The sequence below is a fragment of the Schistocerca serialis genome, chromosome 11 (assembly GCF_023864345.2).
Source record: "Schistocerca serialis cubense isolate TAMUIC-IGC-003099 chromosome 11, iqSchSeri2.2, whole genome shotgun sequence".
Taxonomy (NCBI): Eukaryota; Metazoa; Arthropoda; class Insecta; order Orthoptera; family Acrididae; genus Schistocerca; species Schistocerca serialis.
In genome coordinates, this window is record NC_064648.1 from 128,009,594 (window position 1) to 128,025,562 (window position 15,969).

The 15,969-nt window shown below is 45.3% G+C and overlaps 1 protein-coding gene across 1 annotated transcript in view; it reads right to left on the reverse strand.

Annotated features, from left to right (window-relative positions):
• The window catches only part of LOC126426932 (uncharacterized), a 126,540-nt gene that overhangs the window by 64,729 nt on the left and 45,842 nt on the right, over positions 1–15,969 (reverse strand). The window contains exon 2 of the mRNA XM_050089040.1: positions 2,911–3,160. Within this exon, the coding sequence (XP_049944997.1) occupies positions 2,911–3,160 (250 nt within the window). The remainder of the gene's footprint in view (positions 1–2,910; positions 3,161–15,969) is intronic.

The following is a 15,969-nucleotide window of genomic DNA, read 5'->3' on the forward strand; positions in this document are numbered from 1 at the left end:
ATCTAGTTCATTTAAAGCATGTGTTGTTGAGAGGCATATGTTACTGTTTGCTGTCTCATTGGCCACTTGTTTGTCTGACTTCCAAGTTAGTAGTACATTTAACTGCAAGGTTAGGTTACTGTGTTGTAGTGTGAACAGATATAAAAAAAAAGTTTAGTGTGTGTGTGTGTGTGTGTGTGTGTGTGTGTGTGTGTGTGTGTGTGTGTGTGTGTCAAGGAAGGTTAAGTTAGCCTTAGCACTGCCTTCTTTATTATATTGCTTGACACAAGAATGCCTAATTAGGCTGGTGAGAGATATTGATTTAATATTAGAGCTTGTTTTTGGTGCAGGGAAAACATCTTTTCCTGAGCCACCTGTTTACTGTTGGTTATGCTCTGCTGGAGTATTTCGGAAATGAATCCTAGTCTGATTGTTCTGTTTCTATTAGGTTATCTTATGGTCACAATTTTCTCAAAAATTCCTCACAGAGGTTTAACGTTAGAACCGATTGCCATTTGAGGTGGTCTGTGTTACTGTTACATACTTTGTCCTATCAATAGGCACTGTGAGCTGTAACAGTTATTAACTTGTTTACGTGACAGTTCATGAACCATAAGGTAAATATCATACATTCAATACTATTTTAACTGGTAAATCTTTGTGTCCACTATCACCACCTTTGTCTGTTAGACCCTCATATGTTTGTAATTTCACAGTTTCCAGTTAAGTTGTTAGGCATGAAGCAGAGTGGGACCATATACACTCAATAAGTACCTGCATGCATTGAGACCTATCTATCATTAAGTACTTTATACTTTCAACAAATTTTTGCAGCCAACTGTCTCTGACATGACTGATCCCTTTGTTCATTCTTTGCTTTCCTTGGTGTGTGTAGATTGCACAACTAAATGTTGTCCTTTCTCTCGCTGTAGGAATGCGAGTCGGTTAAGTGATACTTGCCTCATGGTTTGGAATTTTGATTTCTCAACCATGAGACTGATTCCACTCGCAATAGTCCATCTTTCCTCTGAACCATGCACTGATATGTGTTGAGGGACCATCTTTTTAATACAGAGCACAATTGGACATTAGTTTGTGTTCGCCTGTTTGTGTCTTGAGAACCTTGTTCTATGAATGTGTTTTAAAGTGCTTTTGATGGCAGCTTTGTGCGATGTTGACATGCATTCTCTTTCCCATCCAATCACAAGTACCTACCCATGAAAGATCTGTGTAAATGGGATGTGAATAGGTCTTAAAAGAAAATAGTATGCATTTTGAGAGATGTGCAGTAAAATAAATCCTCCATAACATCACCTTCTGTTACATGTTTGCTTAGTAATCCATTTTATGAAACCAATAATTGCACCTCTTTTGGGCCACATTTATATAGTCATTTAGTAGTAAAAGCATAACAAGCACTGAACATGATGTAGATGGAAGCGCATATCAATCACTTTTTCGTCAATGAAGGCACATCAAGAGTACCTCGAGAATAAATGACCCCTAAGCATCACCTGTTTTGTGGAAAGCCTGCATAGAGATCTTATTTCATTTAAACATCCTCATTTTTGATACTATGACAGGAATGAGGAGTGTAAAAACAGAAAACATTTAGAGACACTACCTGGTTAGAGCACAATTAACTCTTAAAGGTCCATATGTGGTCAGAAATTATAGCTCTGAAACACTGTACCTCATACACACCAAATTATTTTTTTTTTTTTTTTTTACATTTCTCAATGTTATTTTCTGATTATAAGTACATATAGATTTTATTATTTTCTTGAAAGTCTAGTCCACTGAAATATTGCAAAGTAAACTTATTAGAATTATTTCAAAGCAATGTCTTAAGGAATGTAATAAACACACTGGCAAAGTCAGGGTCTTTGCACTGTGTAATAATGACCTCGAACCAAAGATACTATTGGAATGGCAAACACTGATGGTATGTGAGAGTGCAGAAAGAGCCACAAGTTAACATCTGTCAACTGCTAGAGTGTGCAGTGCCAACAGTAAAATTCAGAAGCAGCGCTGTTGCGGTGTGGTCATGTTTCTCATTGATGGGGCTGCACCCCTTGTTGTTTTGAGTGGCATTATCACAGCACAGTTCTACACTGATGTTTTAAGCACCTTCTTGCTTCCCACTGTTGAAGATCAATTCGGGGATGGTGAGTGCATCTTTCAACGTGCTCGAGCACCTGTTCATAACGGGCGGCCTGTGGCGGAATGGTTACACAACAATAACACCCCTGTAATGGAGTAGCCTACACAGAGTCCTGAGCTGAATCCTATAGAACACACGTTTTGGAATGCCGTGCCAGGCCTCACTGACCCACATCGACACCTCTCCTCAGTGCAGCATTCCGTGAAGAATGGGCTACCATTCCCCAGCATTTGACTGAATGCATGCCTGAAAGAGTGGAAACTGTCATTGAGGCTAAGGGTGAGCCAACACTATATTGAATTCCAGCATTACCGATGGAGGGCGCCACGAAATTTTAAGTCATTTTCAGCCAGGTGTCCAGATACTTTTGATCTCATAGTGTATTGAGGACATTGCACATGTTCCGTTTGTGGTCAAATTCGACAGCACAACAATCCAGGGTAGCTAGCATCTGCATTCTAGTTCGAGCATGCACTTCTCTCGGTGTTTCCATACCTTCGCCCAGCCCCTGTACACGAGGAAAGTTGTGGACTTCCTTCCTCACAGAATAGAGGCCGTTATCACAGATAAAGGTGGTGCTGCACGGCACCAGTTTGCTGTCTCCTACGGAGGGGGGGAGGGACGGGTGGACCAGAGTGGTGTGTGGTGCACTTGGTAACAGATGATAGTCTCGGAAAGTAGGAAAGATAGGTGGTAGTGCATAGAGGAAACTTATGAAGGGAAGAAGACGAACGGTTAATGGCCTGGGCCTCCAGTGGCGTACGTACCCCCGTGCAGAGCACGAGTGGAAGCAACGGTCAGCGACGATGGAACACAGGTGCCAGGTTTGCAGCTGGTCTGGCGTGGACCTGGCAAGGCCGCGGACCGCCTCTACGGCGCCCCCGCACCCCTCCTCCTCGTCGCCTACCGGCGGCCCGCAGGGGCTGCTACTGCTGCTCGGCACCAGCGGCGCCACTGCCGACACTACATCGAACGGCGGCGCCAGCTCGTCGCACTTCACGTACACGTCGTAGCTTTCTGCAAAACACAAGAGGGCTGTACACTGACTGTGCTGTGCAGACAGGGTTTCATTGACTACATCTACATCTAAATTTATACTCCGCAAGCCACCCAACGGTGTGTGACGGAGGGCACTTTACGTGCCACTGTCATTACCTCCCTTTCCTGTTCCAGTCGCGTATGGTTCGCGGGAAGAACGACTGTCTGAAAGCCTCCGTGCGCGCTCTAATCTCTCTAATTTTACATTCGTGATCTCCTCGGGAGGTATAAGTAGGGGGAAGCAATATATTCGATACCTCATCCAGAACCGCACCCTCTCGAAACCTGGAGAGCAAGCTACACCGCGATGCAGAGCGCCTCTCTTGCAGAGTCTGCCACTTGAGTTTATTAAACATCTCCGTAACGCTATCACGGTTACCAAATAACCAAATAAGCCTGTGACGAAACGCGCCGCTCTTCTTTGGATCTTCTCTATCTCCTCCGTCAACCCGATCTGGTACGGATCCCACACTGATGAGCAATACTCAAGTATAGGTCGAACGAGTGTTTTGTAAGCCACCTCCTTTGTTGATGGACTACATTTTCTAAGCACTCTCCCAATGAATCTCAACCTGGTACCCGCCTTACCAACAATTAATTTTATATCATCATTCCACTTCAAAACGTTCCGCAAGCATGCTCCCAGATATTTTACAGAAGTAACTGCTACCAGTGTTTGTTCCGCTATCATATAATCATACAATAAAGGATCCTTCTTTCTATGTATTTGCAATACATTACATTTGTCTATGTTAGGGGACACTTGCCACTCCCTGCACCAAGTGCCTATCCACTGCAGATCTTCCTGCATTTCACTACAATTTTCTAATGCTGCAACTTCTCTGTATACTACAGCATCATCCGCGAAAAGCCGCATGGAACTTCCGACACTATCTACTAGGTCATTTATATATATTGTGAAAAGCAATGGTCCCCTAACACTCACCTGTGGCACGCCAGAGGTTACTTTAACGTCTGTAGACGTCTCTCCATTGATAACAACATGCTGTGTTCTGTTTGCTAAAAACTCTTCAATCCAGCCACACAGCTGGTCTGATATTCCGTAGGCTCTTACTTTGTTTATCAGGCAACAGTGCGGAACTGTATCGAACGCCTTCCGGAAGTCAAGAAAAATAGCATCTACCTGGGAGCCTGTATCTAATATTTTCTGGGTCTCATGAACAAATAAAGCGAGTTGGGTCTCACACGATCGCTGTTTCCGGAATCCATGTTGCTTCCTACGTAGTAGATTCAGGGTTTCCAAAAACGACGTGATGCTCAAGCAAAAATCATGTTCTAAAATTCTACAATAGATCGACGTCAGAGATATAGGTCTATAGTTTTGCGCATCTGCTCGACGACCCTTCTTGAAGACTGGGACTACCTGTGCTCTTTTACAATCATTTGGAACCCTCTGTTCCTCTAGAGACTTGCAGTACACGGCTGTTAGAAGGGGGGCAAGTTCTTGCGCGTACTCTGTGTAGAATCGAACTGGTATCCCGTCAGGTCCAGTGGACTTTCCTCTGTTGAGTGATTCCAGTTGCTTTTCTATTCCTTGGACACTTATTTCGATGTCAGCCGTTTTTTCGTTTGTGCGAGGATTTAGAGAAGGAACTGCAGTGCGGTCTGTGTCTGTGTCTGTGACGAAAGAATGACGAACTTTATGACTACTATAAGGAGGATGATGTGATCGAGTTCATAAAGCTGTGTGGATCGAGTTCATAAAGGTGTGTAGACTGAGATGGACTGGACATGTGATGTGACTCGATGAGACAGATCCCCCAAGGAAAGCCTGCTGCAGTAAAACCTGGAGGAAGAAGAGGTCGAGTCGGAGAGGACGCTGTCCGAGTCGGTTGCCGTAATTGGGGGTCCACGGCAAAGTCCAGACAGGAATGGCAGAAAATTATTGAGGAGGCCAAGTCTCACCCTTGATGTAGTGTCAATGGAACAAGATCTACATCCACACATCTCGCCACTGAAATGCCGACAACACGAAAGCAGCAATCCGTAAAGTCAACGTGCTGACAAATGTACTACGGGCTTCGGCAGGCAGATTGCCAGCATTTCAAATGGCTTTAAGCACTGTGGAACTTAACATCTGAGGTAATCAGTCCCCTACACTTAGAACTACTTAAACCTAAGGACACCACACACAACCATGCCCGAGGCAGGATTCAAACCACCCGTTCTGGACTGAAACGCCTAGAACCACTCAGCCACCGCGGCCAGCTGCCAGCATTTCAGCTATCGGCAAAAACTAATGCTGTGGGCTCCATTGATGTTGAAGCTGTAGTAACCAAAACCAACCGCAGGAACGCCTTGGGCTGCGGACCGGAGCCGCCAGGCGGGGAAGCCGCCGGCGGTGGAGCACGCACCACCGGGTAGACACAGGACGAGTCGGACGACAGACCGACAACGACCGACTATGACCGACACAACAAGGAAGAGATAAACAACGGGGCTTGTAGAAACCACAACACCAAACACCAACAGTAAATCCACTCGGAACCAGAGCCAGGCAAATGTCAACAACGAGCAACGACCAGAACGCAGTACCACCGAGATAGAGACGCAATCCAGAGCGAGTACCAGACTGACTGGACTAGGGTTTTTTTTTTTCTTTATTGATTTTCAATTCCCCCCGAAGGGGGCGGGCTGGCAGCAGCTTACTACGCTGCTCTACAGCCTACAGACTTTTTTTAAAAAAAAGGAAGAAGAAAGAAACAAGAAAAAACAGGTGATATAATGGTGATTTAAAGTGGGAAATGGCGTAAGAATGCGGAAAGTTAAAACAGAAAGCAAAAGGGGATGGCAATGTTGATAAAATACACAGGAATCTGACAAGTAGCATAGTAGACACACAATTAAAAAACATGGCGACAGTCTGGTTTCTGTTCGCAAGTGATAAAAAAAAAAAAAAAACAAACAAAAAAAAGGCTCACCCAGCGGCAGTATGATGGCTGTTCGCTACACTTCCCAAAAGACACAACACGGAGCACGCACTGGAAAAACACACTGTAAAACACTGCACGAAAAAGGCAGCACAAAGATGGCACTCCCGATCCAAGGCAGATGGGGGGGGGGGGACACCTGGAGTAGGGGGGAAAAACAAGGAGGGAGGAGAGGAAAAAACGAAAAGGGGGAGGGAACCAAGGAGGGAGAGGACTAATAAAGGGGGAGAAGGGCAGGCACGAGACGGAATGAGAGGAAGCAGAGGAGGGAAATGTAAAAGGACTCGGAGGAGAGAAGGAGGCAAAGAGAGGGGAGGTGTGGAAGAAAGAGGGCGGAAGGGGGGAGAGGGAGCCCAGGAAAAGGACACAGGAAAGGAGGGGGCTGGACTAGGTCAGAGCGGGTCCCTATATACGAAACCGGAGGGAGCGGCTATTGGCTGTGGTCTGCACATGGTGTAGCAGTGGCGCCCTCACTGCGCGAGAGCTGCTGCGCGGAATAGCCGCCGCGGATGCAGAGCCCTCTATGGGCTGGCCACGTCCATTTGTTCTGGCGCGTGTTTGACTTCCACGGGAGGAGGTACTAGAGAAGCAGAGAGAGGCGTGCCAGCAGTGGGGCACCCGATGAAGGTGCTGGACACAGGACTGGCAGAACAACACCTTCTGAGTCCCAGTTCCCATTACAACCTTGCGGTGGATAGATGCAGTGTGGAGGCTCCAGACAGAGTGAAGGTTGCCAGGTTGCATTCGTCATTCTCACACATGGCTAGCATCTGACGTCATAGAAAAGTGCACCATATGGTACACAGTACATAGATGATACTTCGCATAGCAGCCTTTATACAGGGCGATTATAAGTGAGTTAAACTTTCAAAACGTTATAGATATAACACCACTGGTCAGAATGACGTCAAATTGCAGCGGAATATTATCAGAGAAGGGGAAAACATATGGCAGAAGAAGAAAAGAATACTATGAAAATTCCAGAATGAGATTTTCACTCTGCAGCGGAGTGTGTGCTGATATGAAACTTCCTGGCAGATTAAAACTGTGTGCCCGACCGAGACTCGAACTCGGGACCTTTGCCTTTTGCGGGCAAGTGCTCTACCAACTGAGCTACCCAAGCACGACTCATGCCCCATTCTCACAGCTTTACTTCTGCCAGTACCTCGTCTCCTACCTTCCAAACTTTACAGAAGCTCTCCTGCGAACCTTGCAGAACTAGCACTCCTGAAAGAAAGGATATTGTGGAGACATGGCTTAGCCACTTGCCCGCAAAAGGCAAAGGTCCCAAGTTCGAGTCTCGGCCCGGCACACAGTTTTAATCTGCCAGAAAGTACCACTATGAAAACTGATCAACAGATGGAGCTATATGTCTCAGAATACGTGAATGAAAACACCTGTCATGCACATGACCCACTGACGGTATAAAGATGTAGGGCACACAGGTTTCCCTCCTTTCGCATGTGCGACATTCACCATGACTGTCTCAATGCAGGATCGCACTCCGTTTTTAAAGCTGTGTTACAAGCATGATGACTGTGCACACGTCGCTCTGCAGAAGTTCAGGACATTGAAGAGTTTGAAAAAAGGTGTCAGTCCGATAACTGCCGTGGGTCTGGAGAAAATGAATCGGAAATTCGAAAAAACGGGTTCTTCTGGTGCACAACCTGGTAGAGGGAGGAAACGAATTGATTCGACGTCAGTGGGAGCAGTGGCCACAGCAGTGCAGGAGGAGACGAGTGGCGGAGTGCAAACGTGTGGTGCACCGAGAACTGCCCGAACGTTGGACATACCCGTGAGCACGGTGCATAAAATCCTGAGACATCCTTCTTTGCTATCCATTCAAAATTTCCCGTATGCACGAGTTGCACCCTGTTGACCTGCCAGCAAGAGAGACCTTTGCTTTAGAATTTCTTGCTTGCATGGGAGTGGACAACGACTGGCCGTGGAAGATTTTGCGGACAGATGAAGCCAACTTCCATCTGACAGGATATGTAAATTCGCAGAATTGTGGAATATGGGCAACGAAAAATCCACAAGTAAATCAACTAGTACCACTTCATCCTGAAAAGGTTACTGTTTGGTGCAGGTTTACGGCATCATTTACCATAGGGCCATATTTTTTCGAAGAGACTGGTGCTTCCGGTCCTGTTACCTGTACCGTCACTGGTAAGCGCTATGAGAGACTTTTACGCAACGTCATTCCAGCTCTCTAACAGCATGGATGGCATCATTTTTATGCAAGATGGCGCACCCCCGCACATTGCACATCCAGTTAAGCAGCTGCTGAAGTGACATTTCAGAAATGCTAGAATTATCAGCCGCCATTTCCCTACAGCCTGGCCGTCCCAATCACCTGACCTTAATTCTTGAGACTTTTGGCTGTGGGGCTATTTGAAAGATGTCGCGTTCAGTGTTCCAATTGCAAACATAACTGCATTGAAGGCACACATTGCACAACACATTCTGAACGTGACCCTGGAAACACTTCGATCAGTTGTGGAACGTGCTGTTTCTCGATTTCAACTGGCAAAAACGATAGACAGCATATGGAACACGTTTTGCGCCAGTCACACAGAAATTAATAAGCTGATTTGATTTTGATTGATGCTTTTTATGCGGTTTTTGGCTTCAGGACAATCAAAAAGCCCATGTGAGTGATGCTTTTTTGCGGTTTTTGGCCCGAGGACAATTAAAAACTGATTTTTCCCATACGATGTGATGTGACCTTGCTGTGGGGAATGGGCTTACATAACTAACAATATCATACTTGTACACCCATGCACACTGAGTAATACAATTTGTTTAACATCAAATGTACACCTTAGACGTTGTTGCTGCCACTAAAGTCTTTGGTCACTTACCAAATAGTATCAAAGATCTAGCAGATAACCAACAAGTATTTAAGAAGAAATTAAAAGAATTTCTGAATGACAACTCCTTCTACACCATAGAGGAATTTTTAGATATAAATTAAGGGGGAAAAATTATTAAAAAAAATAAAAAATAAAAAAAAATAAAAAAATCAAAAGTTGTTATATTAACTTAAGTATGTTGTTAAATTAACTTAATTATGTCATGTATTGGAAAATTTGACTCGTTCCACATCATTACAAAATATCGTATTCATGATCCACGGAACTAGTATTAATCTAATCTAATCTGATTCATTTGTCATTTGTAGTTGACCACTATTAAATTATGATGCTTACAGCGGCATCTATTGCTACATTTTGTAATTATTTATTTTTCTTTTGCCATACATCTTCCTCCTCCTCTGATAATATTCCATTGCAATTTTATGTCATTCTGACCAGTGATATTATTTCTACAGTGGTTTGAAAGTTTAATTATAATCACCCTGTATTTATAATGTATTGAAACCTGTGGTTCTGCCTACCTCTGTAATCCCCGTGACATCATCTTTCAACAAAATAATTCAAAACCACGCATTGTTCTAATGTACTCTGATATAGAGGGTTTTAACTGTCACCATCAACAGAACGTTCTCCAACTATATCATGCACTGTAAACATCTGGTTGGGGGTTGTCAAAAACCTGGCACACATCACTCTGTTGCCACTGAACTTTGGCACATACTCGCAGCAGTATGGAATGACATAGCTGTATTGGCTGTCCGAGTTTAGTTCAGCTCGAAGCCCTGTCGGGTTAGAGCCATTGTTGAGGCCACAAATACGAGCAGCATCAGATGTGGCAGTGTGCTGTCATAACTGTGCACATGCTCAGTTTCATAATTGAATGAATTAAGCAATTTAGTGTAATAAACAGAGGTAAATAGCTGGAGAACATGTTAACTGATGTGATATTTCATTACATTAAGACTGGTGAAAGCAGCATAACAACCAGAGTATACATAGTGGAGATATTTGAGTTTGAACGAGCCTGTCAGAATTTATTCGGAAGTGGCTGGAGTGCAAGGAGGCTGGATACCACATTCAGGGCCAGGGCAGCTGGCAGGCCCAAAATACTGCCAGTCAGCATCGCGGACTGAGGCAGTGGGATCTGGGATGTGTAGGAGCAGGTGCAGGGAATACAAAAACAAGACAAGGTAAAAGTTAATGCTTCTCTCCCCCTTCTCTTTGGTTCCTGCAGACAACTCCAACACCAGAGACAGCCCAAAGGAAAAAGTAATCTGCTTTAAATTTTGTTCTGGTGGACAGTAGAGAATTCACAGTGTTTATGAAAGTAGACTTGACCTGTGTGTCAGTAAATTGTAGAGAATGATATAATTACAAGCAGAGTTTATATTTGGTGAACTGTAGTGTCTGACACCATTACCATCAAGAATCAACAGAGTGGGTGACACACCATAGTTAGAAGAGACGTGACTCAGAAGACGTATTGGAAAGACATTTACTGAGTCACTGTGTCATGATTCCACAGTAAGCTTTGTTTGGGCACAGCCCGGCTAGTAAAGTCGTCCATGTAAAGTCACGCAGGCAGTGAACTTTATGACTGTGTTTTGAGTATATTTCTGCTGATAACAAAAGCTGAAGCTTAGATACGAGTATTTAATGAGGCAAGCCTATTTTGTGTGTGTGTGTGTGTGTGTGTGTGTGTGTGTGTGTGTGTGTGTGTGATGCATCACTCTTGAGTGTAATGATAGGTCGCATCCAGCATGCTGGCCTGCAGTTGTGAACGAGCATTAACTGCATCTCCACAACATAGACTAGCTGAGTTCTGGCATTTATAAACCATAAACCCCTATGAAAACAAAGTTTCGTGTGCCTTTGTGCCACCAGTATCAGCACAATTTCAGTGAGCAAGCTCTGTGAATTCTGATAAGCGTCATTTTTTATGTTTTTTATGTAATTTTGAATATCCAGCAGCTTATTCTGAGGACACTGGCCCTCTACAAGTTACCTAAGAAATCCGAACTTTAATATGAAGAATAGATTTTATGGGCACTCAACATCGAGGTCATCGGCGTTTTAATATGACAAATAGTATTAATATGATTAGAATGTCCATAATAACAATGTAATACTCACTAAGAACTAATAAAGTTAATACTTGCTGTACTTGTTTCACTGTTGGTGCTGCCACTAATAGATATGATAATAACAATAATAATAATAATAATAATGTCAATCATCACTGGGAGATGTAAGAAGGATTTATAGGAGCACAAAATACATATTTCATTACATAGTAAGTTCTGGGAAAAGGAAATTTAAGGAGACTACACCATCTCAGAATACTGGAAAATTAGGAAGATCTGGTCAGAAAGAATGCATATGGCGACAATGCTAATCATTGTTTTTCCTTTAGTAGACATGTCATTAAACGTCTTCTGAAGCTGGAGATGTTATTCAGTTCCCCAATATACTACAGGAGGTTATTCAAGAGTGCTGCTACTGAGAAGGACTTTCAGAAAGTAATTAAATGATGGAGTGGGAAAGAGAGGAGTTTGATCTCATGGCGATGTTGTTCCCACAAGACCATTAAGGCCGAGGGAGATGTAAGATACAGTGTATGTTGATAAGATGGAAGGTATCGAAATTTCTTCACTTGTATGCAGGCAGACAAGTCAGCTGAGATGAAACTGAGGCTTCAGTTTGCACACAAGAGATGCTTACATCGAACTGGAGCCTCCACGTGCTGCAGCAGAGTACAAGCTACTAACTCCGTGGGTATGAAACACAAATTGGATGGTAAAATTTAACACAAGCAGTTCACAAAGTGCTCGACACATTCATGTATGATACACAAAACTAACTAAAACTGTACATCAATGCGACAGCATCACTCATCCGTGTCCATGCCAAGTTGCAGTTGCACAAAAGATCGAATAAACTGAATCAATCAAATTACACTACTGGCCATTAAAATTGCTACACCGAGAGGAAATGCAGATGATGAACGGGTATTCATTGGACAAATATATTATACTAGAACGGACATGTGATTACATTTTCACGCAATTTGGGTGCATAGATCCTGAGAAATCAGTACCCAGAATGACCACCTCTGGCCATAATAACGGCCTTCATACACCTGGGCATTGAGTCAAACAGAGGTTGGATGGCGTGTTCAGGTACAGCTGCCCATGCAGCTTCAGCACGATACCACAGTTCATCAAGAGTAGTGACTGGCGTATTGTGACGAGCCAGTTGTTCGGCCACCATTGACCGGATGTTTTCAATTGGTGAGAGATCTGTAGAATGTGCTGGCCAGGGCAGTAGTCGAACATTTTCTGTATCCAGAAAGGCCCGTACAGGACCTGCAACATGCGGTCGTGCATTATCCTGCTGAAATGTAGGGTTTCGCAGGGATCGAATGAAGGGTAGAGCCACAGGTCGTAACACATCTGAAATTAACGTCCACTCCAGAACGAGATTTTCACTCTGCAGCGGAGTGTGCGCTGATATGAAACTTCCTGGCAGATTAAAACTGTGTGCCCGACCGAGACTCGAACTCGGGACCTTTGCCTTTCGCGGGCAAGTGCTCTACCAACTGAGCTACCGAAGCACGACTCACGACCGGTACTCACAGCTTTACTTCTGCCAGTACCTCGTCTCCTACCTTCCAAACTTTACAGAAGCTCTCCTGCGAACCTGCAGAACTAGCACTCCTGAAAGAAAGGATATTGCGGAGACATGGCTTAGCCACAGCCTGGGGGATGTTTCCAGAATGAGATTTTCACTCTGCAGCGGAGTGTGCGCTGATATGAAACTTCCTGGCAGATTAAAACTGTGTGCCCGACCGAGACTCGAACTCGGGACCTTTGCCTTTCGCGGGCAAGTGCTCTACCAACTGAGCTACCGAAGCACGACTCACGACCGGTACTCACAGCTTTACTTCTGCCAGTACCTCGTCTCCTACCTTCCAAACTTTACAGAAGCTCTCCTGCGAACCTGCAGAACTAGCACTCCTGAAAGAAAGGATATTGCGGAGACATGGCTTAGCCACAGCCTGGGGGATGTTTCCAGAATGAGATTTTCACTCTGCAGCGGAGTGTGCGCTGATATGAAACTTCCTGGCAGATTAAAACTGTGTGCCCGACCGAGACTCGAACTCGGGACCTTTGCCTTTCGCGGGCAAGTGCTCTACCAACTGAGCTACCGAAGCACGACTCACGACCGGTACTCACAGCTTTACTTCTGCCAGTACCTCGTCTCCTACCTTCCAAACTTTACAGAAGCTCTCCTGCGAACCTGCAGAACTAGCACTCCTGAAAGAAAGGATATTGCGGAGACATGGCTTAGCCACAGCCTGGGGGATGTTTCCAGAATGAGATTTTCACTCTGCAGCGGAGTGTGCGCTGATATGAAACTTCCTGGCAGATTAAAACTGTGTGCCCGACCGAGACTCGAACTCGGGACCTTTGCCTTTCGCGGGCAAGTGCTCTACCAACTGAGCTACCGAAGCACGACTCACGACCGGTACTCACAGCTTTACTTCTGCCAGTACCTCGTCTCCTACCTTCCAAACTTTACAGAAGCTCTCCTGCGAACCTGCAGAACTAGCACTCCTGAAAGAAAGGATATTGCGGAGACATGGCTTAGCCACAGCCTGGGGGATGTTTCCAGAATGAGATTTTCACTCTGCAGCGGAGTGTGCGCTGATATGAAACTTCCTGGCAGATTAAAACTGTGTGCCCGACCGAGACTCGAACTCGGGACCTTTGCCTTTCGCGGGCAAGTGCTCTACCAACTGAGCTACCGAAGCACGACTCACGACCGGTACTCACAGCTTTACTTCTGCCAGTACCTCGTCTCCTACCTTCCAAACTTTACAGAAGCTCTCCTGCAGGAGAGCTTCTGTAAAGTGTGGAAGGTAGGAGACGAGGTACTGGCAGAAGTAAAGCTGTGAGTACCGGTCGTGAGTCATGCTTCGGTAGCTCAGTTGGTAGAGCACTTGCCCGCGAAAGGCAAAGGTCCCGAGTTCGAGTCTCGGTCGGGCACACAGTTTTAATCTGCCAGGAAGTTTCATATCAGCGCACACTCCGCTGCAGAGTGAAAATCTCATTCTGGAAACATCCCCCAGGCTGTGGCTAAGCCATGTCTCCGCAATATCCTTTCTTTCAGGAGTGCTAGTTCTGCAGGTTCGCAGGAGAGCTTCTGTAAAGTTTGGAAGGTAGGAGACGAGGTACTGGCAGAAGTAAAGCTGTGAGTACCGGTCGTGAGTCGTGCTTCGGTAGCTCAGTTGGTAGAGCACTTGCCCGCGAAAGGCAAAGGTCCCGAGTTCGAGTCTCGGTCGGGCACACAGTTTTAATCTGCCAGGAAGTTTCTTAACGTCCACTGTTCAAAGTGTCGTCAATGCGAACAAGAGGTGACCGAGACGTGTAAGCAACGGCACCCCATACCATCACGCTGGGTGATACGCCAGTATGGCGATGACGAATACACGCTTCCAATGTGCGTTCACGGCGATGTCGCCAAACACGGATGCGACAATCGTGATGCTGAAAAACAGACCCTGGATTGATCCGAAAAAATGACGTTTTGCCATTCGTGCTCCCAGGTTCGTCGTCGAGTACACCATCGCAGACGCTCCTGTCTGTGATGCAGCGTCAAGGGTAACCGCAGCCACGGTCTCCGAGCTGATAGTCCGTGCTGCCGCAAACGTCGTCGAACTGTTCGTGCAGATGGTTGTTGTCTTGCAAACGTCCCCATCTGTTGACTCGGAGATCGAGACGTGGCTGCACGATGCGTTACAGCCGTGCGGATAAGATGCCTGTCATGTCGACTGCTAGTGATACGAGGCCGTTGGGATCCAGCACGGCGTTCCGTATTACTCTCCTGAACTCACCGATTTCATATTCTGCTAGCAGTCATTGGATCTCGAGCAACGCAAGCAGCAATGTCGCGATACGATAAACCGCAATCGCGATAGGCTACAATCCGACCTTTATCAAAGTCGGAAACGTGATGGTACGCATTTCTCCTCCTTACACGAGGCATCACAACAACGTTTCAACCGGCAACGCCGGTCAACTGCTGTTCGTGTATGAGAAATCGGTTGGAAACTTTCCTCGTGTCAGCACGTTGTAGGTGTTGCCACTGGCGCCAACCTTGTGTGAAAGCTCTGAAAAGCTAATATTTGCATATCAGAGCATTTTCTTCTTGTCGGTTAAATTTCGCGTCTGTAGCACGTCATCTTCATGGTGTAGCAATTTTAATGATCAGTAGTGTAATACTGTTCCCTGACTTACTTAGCTGGTGCGGCACAATCATCAATGCCACACACCAGAGTGAATACCGGAAACCCAAGCAAAGCTAACTACTACACACTTCAGCTTAGTAACTAGAGCTACTACTCGGAGCATCCCTACTCACCGGCGTCCTAGGGGAGTTTAAAACTAACTTGCCCTGTCACCAGCGTCTACTCAGCAACCCAGAAGGGCCCAGAGAGCGTAAGCAGTTTCAACCTGCACCAACCTCACAACGGATAAGGTTGCCTAACCAGTCCTTAACAAAGGCAACCTCTTGGCAACTAAGGAAACTCAAAGTGTCAGCTACAGACAGACCACACATTCATACTAGCAGATGACAGTGGCAAGAGGACAAATATGACATGAATACATGATAATGGATTACACAGACACATATTGAACATGGCTTTGAATTTGAAATTGAAAAAGACATTCTCCTTTGATGTTGAAGTGCCGCTGTAATATCGCACATTGTCTCATACGTCTTTCCCTCTAGGCATAGTCGTACCGAACATTTGAGTCACTGAGAATTGTAGCAAAAGTGAAGGTGGCTTCCAAGATTAATGGAATGACTCACATGGAGACATTTCAAGGAATTCCCAAAAATTCGGGCTAATGAGCCTAGAATGGTCAGCCAGTAGTGTTTGTGTTTTTACGAA